The sequence below is a fragment of the Carassius carassius genome, chromosome 25 (assembly GCF_963082965.1).
Source record: "Carassius carassius chromosome 25, fCarCar2.1, whole genome shotgun sequence".
Classification (NCBI taxonomy): domain Eukaryota; kingdom Metazoa; phylum Chordata; class Actinopteri; order Cypriniformes; family Cyprinidae; genus Carassius; species Carassius carassius.
In genome coordinates, this window is record NC_081779.1 from 27367490 (window position 1) to 27384765 (window position 17276).

At 37.7% G+C, this 17276-nt stretch overlaps 1 protein-coding gene across 1 annotated transcript; it reads right to left on the reverse strand.

The window, feature by feature from the left end:
• Positions 1-752: 752 nt before the first annotated feature.
• serinc2 (serine incorporator 2) lies at positions 753-13132 on the reverse strand. Its single transcript, XM_059510057.1, has 10 exons — positions 13014-13132; positions 12362-12523; positions 9520-9707; positions 9239-9318; positions 8342-8479; positions 6829-6998; positions 6573-6663; positions 1495-1645; positions 1195-1404; positions 753-1070 (listed from the first exon to the last, which is right to left on the reverse strand). Exons 1-10 carry the CDS (start codon positions 13050-13052, stop codon positions 932-934), a joined length of 1368 nt encoding a protein of 455 aa, XP_059366040.1. The 5' UTR covers positions 13053-13132; the 3' UTR covers positions 753-931.
• Positions 13133-17276: the final 4144 nt, after the last annotated feature.

A 17276-nucleotide genomic window follows, 5' to 3' on the forward strand; every position in this document is an offset into this window, starting at 1 on the left:
CATGTATATCTGTAGCATAAACAGTGTAGAAATCTCTTTAACACCTTCCTGTATAGATTAAGTCAGGTCAAGTCACCTTTATTTTTACAGCGCTTTTAACAATATAGATTGTAACAAAGCAAATGAACAGCATTAATTAGGAAAATAGTGTGTCGAAGCAAAAAGGCAGTTCATCATTGAATTCAATGATGTCTTCATCCAGCTCAGTTCAGTTTAAACAGTATCTGTGCAATCAAGTCAACAAAATCGCTGTTAATTAAGTGTTCCCAACTAAGCAAGCCAGAGACGACAGCGACAAGGTTAAAGACCCATAACCTCTTGTGTACAATTTTTAATAATCAGTTTTACAAGAATTAATAAAAAGAACAAATACAAAAGATCATCAGATCTAAATAGTACAAAAAAACTTTGGTCAGGAGGAGTGTCATCTTAAAGCTCATAAATCAATGCTTCAAAACTAAATGGATACAGCTCTATATAAACGCATCTTTCTCAAAATGAGCATCTGGATACGTATGAGGAAATCTAGCAATCCACTGAACATTCAACTTTGATTTGATCAAATGTAGTGCAATTTGTAACAAAACTGGACTCGAGACAAATACAAAAGAAATGGAAGTTAAACAGTGTATATATGTGAATTAGAGTATACATAAAAATTCAAAGAATTCCAGATCAAGTGTCCCATTTATGCAACATTAACCATTAATAATCACCTAAGACAGGCTTTCTGAGGTGTACTGTGGGTAGATTTGAGGTTAACAGTTTATGATTATGTAACATTAATAAGTGTATGAAAAGTGTCATGAAGGTGTGCATAGCTCAAGGGCTCCGAACATCTTTAAGATTAACAATAACTTCTGTAATGTACTGAATAAGTGATCTCTACACATGGTTTGGTATAAGGCCACTTTTTGAATCTTCTGAGTGTTTAGCTGAAGTCTCGGTTGCTCAGGATTAACGGAGCCACCAGGGTCCAGAGGTACAGCAGCAGTCCCAGCCAACTCGAGCAAATCTTCACCCACACAGATGGCATGCTGGTTTTCATGGCTGCGTAGTCTGTTTCGGGTCTGAGAAGGAAACATATAACAAATGAACACATATACAGAACTCTCAAAAACTCCACAGCAGTATAAAGAGTGGAACAGCTGATGGCTGCTGCTGGAAAACTAGGATGCTCTGTTAGACACTCACTGGTACCAGTTGGTCAGGGTCATCATGATGTAGAGGGAGGCCAGGAAGAGGGAGAAATGGAAGAAGGAGTAGCTGTATGTGACACCATCCTCTTCGTTATCCACAGCGCGCCTCACGCCCTCCTCAGAGACGCCCTCGCTGGACGCCAGCCCTTCAACTTCCTCTGTCTGCATCAGCTTATTCACCTGACTGTTGTTTGAGGAGCGGATGCTAGACACAAACATGTAAATTATAGCTTTCGTTATTACACATTTCTTCGCCTGCTGCTGGCAGTGGCAAGGATGATGGTAACCAGCTCACCTGGCATACAGCGTGCAGAGGAGGAAGATGACCAGTCCCACGATGCTCTGGGCGTCCCACCACTGAGTCTGGATGCCCGGAGCGCTGGTGGGAGTGACTGCTGTCGGCCCCCCGCTGACCAGACTCAACAGACTCGGGTTACACTTACGATCTATGCATCATATATGAAACAGGTTATTATGAGCATAAAATGGCATACAGTGGGACACTCTATAATAGATAGTTGACTGTGTTATTAATTTTACACATGCTACCTGTTAGACATTGGCTGTGAGTTAAGCAGTGGCAATTAATGGGATTGTTGCACAGAATTTCCATACTGCGCTCCACAGCAAAAAGTCTCCTTTAAATTTCATTTCATTATATCCTATTACATTTGGCCTGGAGGTTGCTGAGGTTTTTTTTTTTTTTTTTATTCAAGCAGCTCCATGTGTTTGTGTGTCTTTTTTCCCCAGAGTTCAATTATGTAAACAAACAAGCTGCATCTGGAATTTTTCCCATGTCTTTCCGGGAGTTCCCTTGTTTTGGTGTAACTATATCAAGCATGTGATTTCTCAGTTTTGGTAACAAAATGTAGTTTTGGACAACTATTCATTGCTTACAAATTATTAAGACACTATCAGGCAATGATCTAACTTATGTTAAAAAGGGTTTGGGGTCTATAACTTTTCATTTATTTAATCATTGAGGATGCATTAAATTGATCAAAATGACTAGAAGGACATATTTTAATGATACAAAAGATGTTTCAAATAAATGCTGTTTTTTTAAAAGGTCCCGTTCTTCGTGATCCCATGTTTTAAACTTTAGTTATTGTGTAATGTTGTTGTTAGAGTATAAATAATATCTGTAAAATTCTAAAGCTCAAAGTTCAATGCCAAGCGAGATATTTTATTTAACAGAATTCACCTACATCGAACGACCCGTTTGGACTACATCCCTCTAGTTCCTGCAGTAATGACGTCACTAGAACCATTTTTTTGACTAACCTCCACCCACATGAATTCACAAAAAGGGGCGTGGTCTTGTTGTGCTCCGATGGACAAGAGGAAGAGCTGCGTTTGTGTTTGTCGCCATGTCGTCGAAACGCTGTTATTTTAATATCTGAGTCCAATCATCTTTGTTTGGGCTTCCCAGGGACACTGTACTTAGATATCAATGTTTACAATTTATGTTTAACTCGGTTCCCGAAAATTATAATCCACATGTAAAACTATGTGCAGCAAATTTTGCTGAGGACAGCTTGCTGAGGACAACTTCCTCAATGTCAATCAGTTTAATGCCGGATTCGCACAAAGATTATTCTTGAAAGATGGAGCAGTTCCCTCTTTGTCTGAAGAAGGCTTTGTTTATGGACCACGACCGGTAAGTGTATTTTATTATTAAAGTTGGTGCGTTTTACAGTTTCTGTAACTTATTACACAAAGGGCAACGCTGTTTAGCTTTGTTAACTAGATGTTAGGGCTGTGCAAAAAATCAAATGCGATTTTCATGAGCATCTCGTCAGTAAAAACGCTCCTGTGATTATAAGTACTTCTCCAGCACATGCTCCTGCCCACTTGCTTCTCAAAACTACTCCAATCGCATTTCCAGGAGGGCAGCCTGCGCTCAGCTGCTGTCGAATCACAACACATGAACCGCTGGCCCAATCAGAACTCGTTATGTATTTCTGAAGGAGGGACTTTATAGAACAAGGAAGTCATCAGCCCGTTTTTATGACAGTGGAAACAGCGGTATACAGATAGGTGAATTGTGTGAAAAACAATGGTTTTTTTTACATGTGAAACATGAACACGTTATATTGCACACTGTAAACACAATCAAAGCTTCAAAAAAGCGCGAAAAACGGGACCTTTAACAACAACAATAAAAATCAGAGTTTCAACACAAATATGAAGCTGCACAACTGTTCCCTTTCGAGCGTTCACACTACATTGTGAAGCAATTGCAATAGGAACTCCTCTTCTCCGAAATCCTGAAACCTAATAGGATAACGACAGTACGATAAACTGGCCAATTGTCACTAATTATGCAAATCACGTGCAAAAACTGACAAGCCTGCATGCAGCATATAATGAGGTGAGAGAAACAATTGCCTTGGGCCCCTTTCGCCAGTATTTTTTTGCTTATGAGAGCCTTCCCACCCTGCGCCACATTGTGTGTTCATTTCTCGCCCTGTCTCCGATGACTAACATGTGTTACACTTCCAGAAAAACATCTACATGGATGAACCAAGAAGCTAATAAACACGCAATTACGACAGTATATGATTTGTAATTGATTTTCATGAAATTCTGCCTTTTTCATAACAATACAAGGTGTTTACATGAGAAATTTCGGGAGGGTGGGTCTGTTTGTGATGAGCGAGAACACACACTGCCTGCTGTTCTTTTAGCTCTCTCACTCCCTGCTGATGGGAGAAGCCCTGACGTCACGTTGGCCAAGAGCCAGACTTGATGCGTTTCCTCTGGTGAAGATTTTGCTACAACTATGCAAAATTAGGGAAGAGAAAGCGTTGGTGATCCCCATTGCCCTGAACTGGCCAAATCAACCATGGTTTCCGACCTCAGGGAAATGCTGGTGGCTCCCCTTGGCAAATCCCCCTCAGGCGGGACCTGCTGTCTCAAGTGAATGGCTTAATATGGCACCCCAGCCCAGAGCTATGGAGCCTTCATGTACAGCTACTTCAGGGGTCCCAGAGAGGCTAAGCCTCCTGTCTGTCCCGTGTCGGACGTTCTACATTTTTTGCAGCACAGGCTAGATAACAGGAGTCTGCCGTCAATGTTAAAGGTTTATGTGGCCGCTATTGCTTCATTTTGATTTACAGTTGGAGGACATCTCAGCCCTCTCCCACGAAGATGAGCTCATCCAGGTTCTCTGTCCATTTCTTCTTCATATCCAAGAGGACCAGCTGGTTCCCTTGCTAAGATTTCATGAGGTGCTGGTGGTCTCATGTCTCCCTCCATCATGTCATGGCAGGGTGGTAGTGGTGGTCCCCATGGGCCTAGACCACATCTGAACCGTGGTCCCATTATCCCACGTGGTCCCATGTGAGGAGGTCCATGTGGGGGACCAGGAGGAGGGGCACCTTGGACCATGAAGCATAAATCGAGGAAGAAAAGGGGGTTTTCTGGGGCCACCTGGAGGAAAAGGAGGTCTAGCATGCATGGGAGGTCTTCTCTCTGTCCAGTATGGATCTTCTTCCTCCCAGTATTCTTGTGGTTCTTCTTCCCAGTTTTCATCTGGATGTGTGGACTCTGGGTGCTCCCTGTGAGCCACTGATGGTCTTCTCTCTCTAGGCATTTCATAGTACTCTTCAGGGAAGTGTTCCTCCTCTGGATGCAAAATCTCATGGGGTGCTTCCTAGTCATCCATTTCTCCAGGACCTTCCAAAGAGGGTCTCTCCAAGCCGAATCCTGGTCCTCTCCATGCGTTATGTCTTCTGGGATGGGATTGGGAGGAACATGCTGGAGTTCAGATTTCTCAGGGGGGCAAGGAGATTGCATCCCTCATGTCCACCGGCAGTGCCACTGTGGGACCTAGCACTGGTTCTGAAAGCTTTCTCTCTACCCCCGTTTGAGCCCTTGGCATCCATTGCTATGAGGGATCTCTTTCCTTCAAAACTGCACTGCTTCTTGCCCTTGCCTCGGCTAAGCACATAACAAAGACATAGCATAAAGAGATTTGCACGTGCTCTTGGTGGACGATGACTTCACTTGGGCCTGGGGACTGCAGTGTTACTCTCCGGCCGAGACTGGGCTATATGCCTACAACTCTTTCTACAACCCTTTAAGGCACAGGTTTTCCGAGCCATCGACCTCATGTGATTCAGAGGCTCAGAGTGTCGTTTGCCCAGGAACAGGAATGCCCTCTCAACATCAGAGCCCATTACGACGAGGGCTACTGCCTCTTCATGGGCACGGTCTAAAGGCACATCTATACGGGATATAATTCCTTTGCCAGGTTTTAAGTCATAAGTTGGATGAGCTGTCCCTGGCGTCTCTAGTGCTTTCGGTGAGTCACTTACCTCACTTATTTTATTGTTTATAGCTATTTGCAATTTGGGACAAAGTTTGTTACAGCGTATAGGTGTTGACACTGTGCAGGTCTGTGAACCTTGTTACTGTTGTTGTGTCTGCCCTGTATCCAGTGCAGCCACTTATTTATTTTGGCCAGATATGCTAATTTGGTATACCTGAGTTAAGATGTTCAATGATTTCAGTGAAGGGGAGGAGTTCCCACTGCGAATGCTTGACAATGTAGTGTGAACGCTCTAATTTCTGAAGATTAGTAACGAAGCTGAAAATTCTTTTTTGATCAAATAAATTTCATTTTACAATATATTACGACAAAATACATTTCTTTTAATTCGTAATATTTCACATTATTACTGTTTTTCTGTATTTTGAACAATTAAATGCAGCTTTGTTAAGCAAGATACTTTTTTTTCCGAAAGAAACACTTTTGAATGGAAATGTTCATTAAAATTTCACTGAAATAGGTGTTGTGAGACATGTCACTTGTTTTTGTGATGGCCTCCTAGACACTTTATCTCTTTGATTGTAAATCATTGTGCACATTCAAGTTTGTTGACATACCTTTGAAGGGTGAGGTTTTGAAGTTAACAAGATTGCAGAAACTGTGTTTTAAAAAAAAAATCCCACATTGCTTCCTGTCCACTCTATACTGCTAACCCTAACCCTAATCTGAATAGAAATGATAATGGCCCTGTCCCACCCTATTGGACAGATGCCAAACATTTTTAAATGTCACTTCATTTAACTCACAAATCTACCACCATCGTTGTTCTAGTTATAAACGTTTAAACAAAAACTTATCACACCTAAACTGTTTTGTCTTTTTAACCATGACTGCACTGTGTGTTAATCCCCTTAACATAACATTCTTAACTTTTATAGCCCATATAAGCACACTTTTACCTGACAGTGATGTCTCTTTCAGAGATGAGGGTCAACATATGAAATTAATTCTCAACTATTAAAATCAAATCAGAAAGCTCAAGAGGTACAAATAAAAGGATTAAAGAAGTTGATGTCATATGGACATGTGAGACTCACTGGGGTTGTTGCTCATGGCAGACCATGTGAGATACATAGTGTAGAGAGAGATGAGAGATGCCTGGAGCAGGCCAGAGCTCGGCTGAGCTTCCTGCAACACATTTACCAACAATGGAAATCATTCTTTCAGCTTATTTGATGTGTGCAGGATGACATGAATGTTCACATTCAGACAGACTTGTCTGTTTTATCTTGTTTTAATCCATTCAGTGAGAAAAGCAAGAAAACAATTGGAGCAAATGAGTGTGGGAATGACCTGCACTTTTGGAAGAATAGACACCACAGACACAATGATGCAGAAGATGAGGTTGAGGCTGATGAAGGCTTTGTGCTCGGCGCAGTCGTCCGGCTGTGTGTAGAATATATAGAACAAAACCACAGCAGCAAAGGCGCAGATATAGTGCACCAGTGTGAATGAGAAAAGGGCTGTGGAGAAAACACACATCTGTCAATATTCAAGTGGAAAAAACTGTGCAAAGAAATAGAATTGTAGCCAATCAGCTGATGTGTTATATACCGTTATGATGAGTTTGAATAAAAAAATAAACCAAGTGACCAACAAAACATCCCTCATGGACCCTTTTCAACTTTACAGGAATCTCTTCACAGTTGGGTAAACATCTATAACTAACGAATGTATTTTTTTTTTTCATTCATTCCCATTTGCTCTAAAATCAAAAAACAAAATGCCTTGGGTTTCTGACTTTACAAAAGTGGAAAAAAAATATTGAGAGCAAGGGTGTTTCTAGATTTTCACCAGCACTGAGGCACAGGCAAAACAAAGAGAGTACTATCATATTTCGATACTCTTTTATTAAACACTGTTTTGGATATTAATTGTCTTTACCTGTTCAAAAACTGCTTTATTTCTGACAAATGCAAAATTTGCTAAATTTGTTTCCTACAATGATTTGTAGGTAAATATTCACCTTATCCAGTGCCTCTAAAGTATCCCTTTACTATAGAGGTGTAAGAAAAGGGATAAAACTAATTACTCAAACTGTCCAAATTAATCAAACAATTTCAGAACTTTATGCAAACCCTTTTAAAACAAAGGAGTGATTCATTTTCAAATCTGGCATTGCTAGTTATGATTCAGAACAGCTGACAGAAAAGACTAACATGAAAATGATTCTCAGGTCGATATACATCAATCCCACTGACACATTAGGATTTATTCGTAATATACTTAATAGATAACACTTTAATTTAAGCAACACATGTTCACTATTAACTAAGACTTTCCCCTCAACAAACTCCTAATTGCTGGTTATTGATAGTAAGGTAGATGTTTTGTGCTTTGTAAATACTGATAAACAGTCAATATGCTAGTTATATACATGTTAATGAGCAACTAGTTCAGTGGTCAGCAACCTTTTATGCATGAAGTGCCATTTTCTGTTTTTCTAGTTAACCACTGCTTCTCGTTCCCCGACTGCTCGTGTGCCAGTGATTATCCCTCTGTGTGCCGACCCCAGAACTAACTCATAGTAAGAATTGGTCCCTAGTCTAAAGTGATACCACCAAAATAATTCAAATTGGGAATATATAAAACTGTGGAAGATTTATAATGATAATAACAGTGGAAGTGACAGCCTGTAAAGAGGGTCCACTGCTCGTCAAAACTGCAGCTGGTTAGAAGAGAATGTTACATTAAAATGACAAAGACAGCTTATAATACCAGTGACTTTACCATGACACCTGCTTTCAGCTCTCATCTTTATCAGTCCAAAAGCTTGGTAACACAGAAACAATCTTGCTGAACATACCTGCATACCAGCATTTACTGTTCCCATTCTCTGCCTTCTCCACCCACTTCTGGTTCCAGTTGTGAGCAAAATCCACCAGAAGAATGAGCTGGATCAGGATGAAGATGAAGGACCCAACTACGCCGAAGTAGTACCACACTGCAAGGGACAAAATGTAGACTAAGATAGACATCCATTCCTGACCAATGAACTGGCTTGACTTCACCAGCTGTTCCTGAAATCTGGAAGAGATTTCTCATTTCATAAAGTCTGCCCTCACAAAGAGCCATGTCTAGTCAAGGAAATATTTTTAAGCTGAGCATAACTAGAAAAAGATTAAATTGACTACAAATACAGCATGACTTTTTAACATTGTTTTTAAGCTTTTTTAATTACCAGACTCAGACTGGCCATTTTAATACTCTCTGAAATGTGGTATTCAGTGACAGTGGGAATCCTGGTGTACGTTTGGGATTATCAACATTTTAAACATCCACACAACCAGAAAAGTGCAACGTCAGATAAGCAGGTGGCCATTCACTGTTGCCTGTGACGCATCAGGATGCATTAGTGTTTAATCTACAAATGTGGTCACATGGTTAAAAGGAGTAAACAGGGCCTACAAATAATGTTGATTGCTTGCATTCCCATCTGGTTTTACACGGGAAACCTTTATTCCTCCTGGGAACTACAGAGCACTGAAAAACAACCTAGACTCTCAGAAAAAAAATACTGGGTTGGTATCTTTTCAAAAGGTACACTTTTATACCTTTTAGATACTAATATGTACACTTTAGGAACCAATTTGTACCCTTGAGGTACCAATATAGACTTTTTAGTGTGCCTTTTGAGAAGGTGAGAAGAAACCAACCCAGTGACGGCTTTTGAACCTTTGTTTGTATTGATCAGCTGATGTACCTGTGTTGAAAGCCCCATCTGGAATGAAGAAAGCTCCCACTGTGAGACCGACCAGAATCAAGAACTTGAAGAACCAGAAACTGAAAAACAGCATACACAGTCACATTGGCACGATGATTACGAAAGACTTCCAAGGACAAAGTATAACTATTGTGCAAAAAGGAGTTCTCCATATTTAACAAGCAAACGGTTTCATCAACAGAGGGCAGCACTGGTACAAACATTTTCTGAGGACACCCTGTCCATCATTACAGCTGGAACAGAGAATAGTCAAACTATACCCGTTTTGAATCGCGGCTCGAGGATCCTTGCTGCTTCTCACACGGATCATGATGATGGAGAAGAGGAAGAAGAAACAGGCCATGGCGAAGCACATCCTGTAGACTGACTTATAGCCAACAATGATCTCACAGTTCACCTTCCCTTCAAATCCAGGTATAGAAGAGCCTCCTTCACAAAAACCAGGGATCTGTTGATACATTCAAAACAAGAAAGAGGCTGCAGCTTTACAAATGTAACAGTTCAATCTCCCTTTACATCTCGACAACATATTGTGGCTGTTTATATGTTCAAGCACATAAACATTTAGTAAAAATTATATGTGAGATATAATTGTATATGTGAGAACAAATGTATAAACCGATAAATAAGCTGCGTCCGAAATCACATTCTGCAAGGAGTCCGCAGTGTTTTGAAAAAAGTGAAAGTGAAGTGACATTCATATCTGTAATGATATGGTGACCCATACTCGGAATTTGTGCTCTGCATTTAACCCATCCGAAGTGCACACACACAGAGCAGTGAACACACACACACACACACACTGTGAGCACACACCCGGAGCAGTGGGCAGCCATTTATGCTGCGGCACCCGGGGAGCAGTTGGGGGTTCGATGCCTTGCTCAAGGGCACCTAAGTCATGGTATTGAAGGTGGAGAGAGAACTGTACATGCACTCCCCCCACCCACAATTCCTGCCGGCCCAGGACTCGAACCCACAACCTTTCGATTGGGAGTCCAACTCTCTAACCATTAGGCCACGACTTCCCCACAACTTGAGGGCACGTGCAAACGTAAAGAGAACGTCGTGGCGTGTGTCCATTGCAAGATAGAGCTGGCATACCACAACTAGGGCCCTATGATTTCCGTGATGCATAAAACGTGGAGGGAATCGCGGAATCCAGTCATAAAAACGGAATTTACAGTTTAACGCGGAATGGCACGGAATTTGCCAAATTTTGAATGAATTAATCAAAAATAGGTCATTGCACTTACATCAAATCACGATATGGACTAATATCTGCAAATATTCTATTTAACAGTCTATTTAAATATGAATCCTGCATGTTCTGCGTGTCTCTGTTACTGAATGGAGCAGAAGTGAATGGTGGGAAGTTGTGGCCTAATGGTTAGTGAGTTGGACTCGCAATCAAAGGGTTGTGAGTTCGAGTCTCGGGCCGGCAGGAATCGTAGGACATGAACAACATCTCCAGAACTGCTCTGATAGTCACTTCAGCATTTGATTTGAGTAAAACTAATGTCACATCACTTACACAGAACTGTAAAGGTACATCAACCCGTCAAAATAAAAGTCCGGTTTAGTTTAAAAACACGTATTTGCCAGAGATGTATTACTATTGTTCAGCAGAATGTACATAGCCTACTACTAAAAAAAAAAAAAAAATTCAAACATTATTTTTTTTTTTAAGGTTTAATCACAAAACATTTCTTCCATGTTTTATTTTTAATAGTAAATTCCCTTTGTTTACCAAAAAGTTAAGTTTGCTTAATTTTCAATAATTAAAAGATAAATTAAGTTAATGTTTATGTGTTTAATGTGCATCTCAGAAAATGCTTTATTTAAAACCCCAACTGAATGGCACTTAAATGCACTCAATTCATCTGTTAACTTTCTTGTCATTGTTCACAGTACAAGTACAGACAGAGAAACTATGGGTAATAATTAAATGTTTATTTTTGATGTATGCATTGCATTCTATGCATTTAAAAAATAAAAATATTTTTTTTCTAAAAAAGGAAACTTAGTTGTTCATATTAAGAGACCCAGGAGTCTTATTTTCTCTTGCATAATTAATATTGAACTTTAATTAAGCAAAAACACATTTTATCCGATTACTTGATTAATCGATGGAATTTTTGGTAGAATACTCGATTACTAAATTATTAGATAGCTACAGCCCTACTTTCATTCGATTTGAAATAAACTAGAAATAGTGCAGAAATAATTATTTACACTAACTGTAAAAAATATTTGAATAATTGTTTTTTTTGTTTTTGAAATAAGTGTCTTATGCTCACTAGAGACGTTTTTTTTATCAAAATACAGTAAAAACATTAGTAATTAATTATTACAATGTAAAAAAATATTTTAATAAATAAATAAATAACTGTTTTATATTTTAATATATATTAAAATGTAATTTATTTCTGTGATGCACAGCTGAATTTGTGTCACATGATCTTCAGAAATCATTCGAATTATTATCTATGCTGAAAACAGTTTTACTGTTTTTGATACTTTTGTTTTCTTCAGATTTTTTTTTCTTTGATGAATAGCATTTAATGCTCAAGAGAACACCATTTATTTGAAATATACGTATTTTTATAATACATACAGTTAATGTCTTTACTGACACTTTTGATCAATTTGCTGCATTCTTGTTGAAAATGCAGCTTTGCATCACAGGAATAAACTACATTTTAAAATATGTATTCACATAGAAATGTCATTTTACAGTGTAACGGTATTTTACATCATTGCTGGTTTTACAGTATTGCAATCAAATAAACTCCAGCCTTGGTAAACATGAGAGACTTATTTCAAAAACATCTCTCAATTATTCCAAATGTATGACCAGTAGTGCCAATATTTAGAAGATAAGTATAGAAATGCATTTATTTGTTCATTTTGTTTATTTCCATGTTTGGTCTCAGATTAAAAAGTCCCCATATTTCAGTTTCAGAGGGCAAATATTTACTTTTTAATCCAAATTAAAACCTCAGCCTGACACTGGTCTATCTTTTTATTATGTCAGAAGCAGCACTGGAAAGCAAGAAGATGGGATCAGGTCCGAGTTGACTCATGCACCAATGGCCTGTGTACCTTCTTCAGCTGTGTCTCCATGCCGGGCAGGATCATGATGATGGACACTATAGTGCCCAGCAGCAGGAGGAAGGAGAAGGCCAGCCGGGTCACAGTCGAGTTGTATGTAGAAGGACAACATCCTGATAAAAGACAGGGTGCAGAGCCACACAGACAGGACGCCTGAAGAGATCAAGTCAGGTCACCTTTATTTCTATTGCGCTTTATACAATAGAGAGCAAATACACACATATATCTTTACTACAGGGAGAACAAACTGGTGATGTATTAAAGTAGCCTGGACCTGTATACTGAACATTTATATTAAACAGCACAGGTGAACCAAACACTGGTTTGGAAAGGAATTGCGCGTGAACCGCTCGTGGCGAAACTCATATAAAAAAGTGTTTTATAAGTAGACTTTGTGTATGACATTACTGAGAGCAAACAACGCACAGAAACATAAAGAAATGGCGCCATTGAGTCGTTTATTTATGTTTTCTCAAAACTAATTTACGTAATAAACAAAACGAGGAAACAACCTCTAAAACTCATCTATGAGCAAGTGAGTTGTAAAGGTTTTTGGAAAAATGCGCTGCTGCCTTTACCAGGTGAAATATGACAACATAAAGAGACAAGAATGATTTGAGTCAAATAGATATTTTAGACTTACGCAGCTCGCCAGCGAGCACAAGGCCATACACGCTCCCATGATGAAGGAGAAGACACCGAAACTACGGCAAAAACACGGAAGTCAATCTTTCCACCTCATTCAACTTTCTTAGGAAATGAAACTCTAAAGAGTGAGCAACGATTGGCTGGGAGACGCATCGCTGGACTGGTGGACCAATCAGACGGCGGTACAGAATCATCGCTGAAGGAACAAACCAATCAGATGACAGGGTTTGAAAAATGATACAAACTTTTACAACTTTGTATCCGTCTGCTATCCAAAAACAAACCTAAATTTATTTAAAGGGAAGGAAAATTCACCCTTAAAAACAGTGCATTTACTGTTAAATTGTAACATACATGTGAGTTTAGCATGTACAGGATTAAACATTTATTTGTTATTTTTGTTATACTAAAATCACTTAAAATATGAAATAATTTATTCCTGTCATAGAACCTGAATTTCCAACATAATTTCAGTCTTCAGTGTCACATGATCCTTCAGAAATCGTTACATTATTTAAACTAATGTTGAAAACATTTGTGCTGCTTCATATTTTTTTGCAGAAACCATGATATACTACTACCATTCAAATGTATGTTTAAACAAGATGTATTAAAATATGTATTAAATTGATCAAAAGGGATAGTACACTGTAAAACATCATAGCCCAAATAATAATTTATCAGTGCTTATATTTTAGTTACTTTTAAACGTTACTGACAGCTGTTTGTCTACTATTTTTTGTATAGCACAATTTCATATGCTTAGTTTATATTGCTTCTACTGATATGCTACTGCTTTTCACTCCATTACAGCTCTCCCTCTTCAAAGTTATTGTCAGCTCAAGATATAAGGTTGTCACCCTGCAGAGTTTTCAAGAAGCTGATTTTAAGGACATTCATGTTACAATGAGGTAAAGTTAACACAACCTTACTGATATTAAAATCGTTTGCTGTTTAACTTGTATATTTGTTACAGGCCTAATGCAGTCACACAACATATTTAATGCAGACCATGCAATTCTTTATGTACAATTTAATATGCTTAGTCTATATTGCTTCTACTGATATGCTACTGCTTTTCTGCACCGTTACAGCTGTTGATTCCTCTTCAAAGTTATTGTCACCTCAAGATATATAGTGTCACCCTACAAAGTTTTCAAGAAGCTGTGTGAAGGATTTTCATTCTACAATAAGGTAATTGTGAACTTGCTTATTTTTATCATTCTTTATTCTTGATTTTATTACTTGTGTCATGACCTCTATATATGACCTCTTTAATCATTTATGTTATAAGATGGCATGTGATTTACATATATGATTATTTTTCATCTGTACTTGCTGCCCACTACTAGTCTCCATTTTTCCTCCTGTCTTGTGTCTGTTTCAAATGAGCACAGCGTTCACCATCGATCGTCTGCAGTCATTCTTGGATGGACTAGATGCTTTGGTGTCTTTTAGAGCTGTACAAAGCATCTGTAACATCAAGCAGGAGCTTGAGCCTTAGCAGTTATACAGTGCCTTGATAAGGAGGTATGAATAAAAATGAACCCAATTTGATCAGTTTGCAATAATATAAGTGTTCTAATGTATATATATATATATATATATATTGTATATATATACAAATTGGAACAGAAGAAAAGCTGCTTTACTTGGACTTCTGCGCTTCCTTTCAGAGGAGACTTCTGAGATAATCAAGATGTGTGATGTAAGAAAATATATTAAAATCTTGTGAATGTACTGATGATAGTGAATTCATTGTAGAGCAGTATGTGTAGGGAAAAAGTAAATCAGCTTAACCATTACAATATATTTATTATTATTATTTTATCCCAGAATCAGTAATAATTTATGCTAAAATGCTTTTTTGACTGTCTGTTAATCTAAGTACTACACTATATATCGTGCCTAAACATGTCATCAATAATATCATGTACAAATATAAAAAAATATTAAAGGTTTTTTTTTTCCCTTTTTTTTTTTTTTTTTCTTTATCTGGAATCTCAAATGCTGAATGTTGGTCAAGTGTTTACTATAAGGAAAAACCTTTGAGCATTTATTGAAAATAGACCAATTTCACATGTGTGTTCTTATTGCTTTTAGTGAGAGTTTACTACATGAGTATTGTTCGACACAGTCAATGACCATGTATTGTGCAAATCATTCAAAGGTCAGAAAGCTACATGTACTTGTTTATGTAGAGAACACTTACACTTTTTAAAGCGATTGATGAGCCGTTATTTTGTATCATTACTCACGGCCTGCCACTCCTCATTTTTCCCCAATTCATGCCTTTTTCTTTCCCCCTCAGTTACATTTTCTATACCTCTTTTATACCACTCATCTACCTTTCTTCTAGTTCTGTATATTATTAGAGAATCTTTGATGTTTTGATGAAATGGATGTTTAAGCACTTGTGTTCCTAAATTACTTTTTAAAACCTGTTTTCCTGCAAGAATTTGTATTTTCAAACCAATGTTAAAGCTTGTACATTACTTGAATTTATTTCAATAAATTTTTTACATTTTTGAGCAGACCAGTTACAAGTCTATTTATTATGAGCTGATTTGAGTTTTCCTGAACTGATAATGTAACATAGTAAGTTGTTTTAACTCAGAGCATCAAGTTGAAACAACTAATGACCATTAGTTAAATTTTTTTTAAAACTTATCTCCTTGAGTTGAAACAAAGAGTATCTGTAAGTTGAGTTAACTCACATTTTTAAGGCAGCAGGTGAACTTTCGTTTATAAGTTTAACCAACGTGAAATGTTTTAAAGTGTAAACATTTATAATGTTATAGCCTAACAGATTGTATTTCAAATAATTGATGTTCTTTTGAACTTTTTATTCTTTAAAGTATCCTGCAAAAATGTTTAAATATTAAGCAGCAAAAACTTTTTTTTTTTTTACATTGATAATAATAAGAACCATTATTAATAGCTGAGCACCAATAATAATCAAACAGCAAATCAGCATTTTAGATTGATTTCTAAAGGACCATGCAACATTTCAGGTTTGCATTACAGGAATAAATTACATTTTAAAAATATTTTCTAATAAAAAAAAATAAAAAATAAAAATATTTCAAATTGTAATAATATTTCAAAATATTACTGTTTTTACTGTATTTCTCAAATAAATGCAGCCTTCGTGAGTGTAAGTGACTTCATTAAAAGATTTAAAAACCATAAAGTTTTCAAACCTTTGTACTGTACAAGTAGGTTACTGTACATGTATATTGAATCATATAACTGAATAATTGAACCATGACAGACAAATAAAACAGCAGCAAGAACATAAGCATTTCCTCTGAATTATTAATTTGTTTGTTTGAAGAGATCACGTAACCTACTAATGATGCTGAATGTTAGAAATTTAACTGATGGAATTCTTATAAAAAAAAAAAAAAACTCCATTACAATAACTCTTAAATTAAATAATAAAAACACCATTGGCCTTCTGCCCAAATTCTGAGGCAGCATATTACCCCACAGGTTTCACTTCAACTTTTAACAAAATAAATCAATATTTTTCATCACACAAATATAACATGTCCACAAATTCAGCAATATCAAACATAATTTTTAATAGCCAACATAAAATAAATTAAATGGCACATTAGATCAAATCAAAACAGTTTAGATGTAGTAGTTCTCATATTCAAAAATACTGATGTCTATATCAGTAGAAAATCACACAGTTTCACAGATGATTTGTAACCTACCAGAAACCCGGTATAGAGCGGCTGAGTGAATGTGGTCTGGACTGTGTGGATGAGGCTCATTGTGTCAGAGAAAGCTGTAGAAGGACAGAGTTCCTGCACTGTGATCCACAAACACTCCTATCCTACAGCAGCTGGAGGGAACGGGGAGTTTAGTCTGTTTGTTATTGGGCCAGAATAACTTGAGGTAGAGCAGGACAAACTCCAGGACTGGTCATTACATCCAAACTCATTACCCCGTCCCTTCCTGCCAAAGCACTTTTATGACACTGATATACACAGACCATAAACACATCCATTCCACTCAAGCTTCCAGTAACAGCATCCAGACACACACTCTCTACACAACACCTGAGGATAAACATCAAATCTGTCTGGATGATCAAGAGACAGCTGGGGTGTGCCAGTGCAAGTCACCACCCTGTTCTCTTCAGTCAGAAGGAGGAGTTTATGGGCAGTGTTCGTTTCCAGAGTAAGCTGATGGGAATTTGTTGATAAAATAAATTTGATTTGTTAGATATTAACTGTAGCTAACA

Bases quoted from the DNA above. Each gene is read 5' to 3' on its own strand.
- serinc2 (XM_059510057.1), bottom strand. From the start codon at position 13,052: ATGGGAGCGTGTATGGCCTTGTGCTCGCTGGCGAGCTGC. The intron at 8,480-9,238 runs GTACATCAGCTG...TGTCCCTTGCAG, and splicing joins AGATGGGGCTTTCAACACAG to TGTGGTACTACTTCGGCGTA. The intron at 6,999-8,341 runs GTATGTTCAGCA...TTTTCTCCACAG, and splicing joins CAGTAAATGCTGGTATGCAG to CCCTTTTCTCATTCACACTG.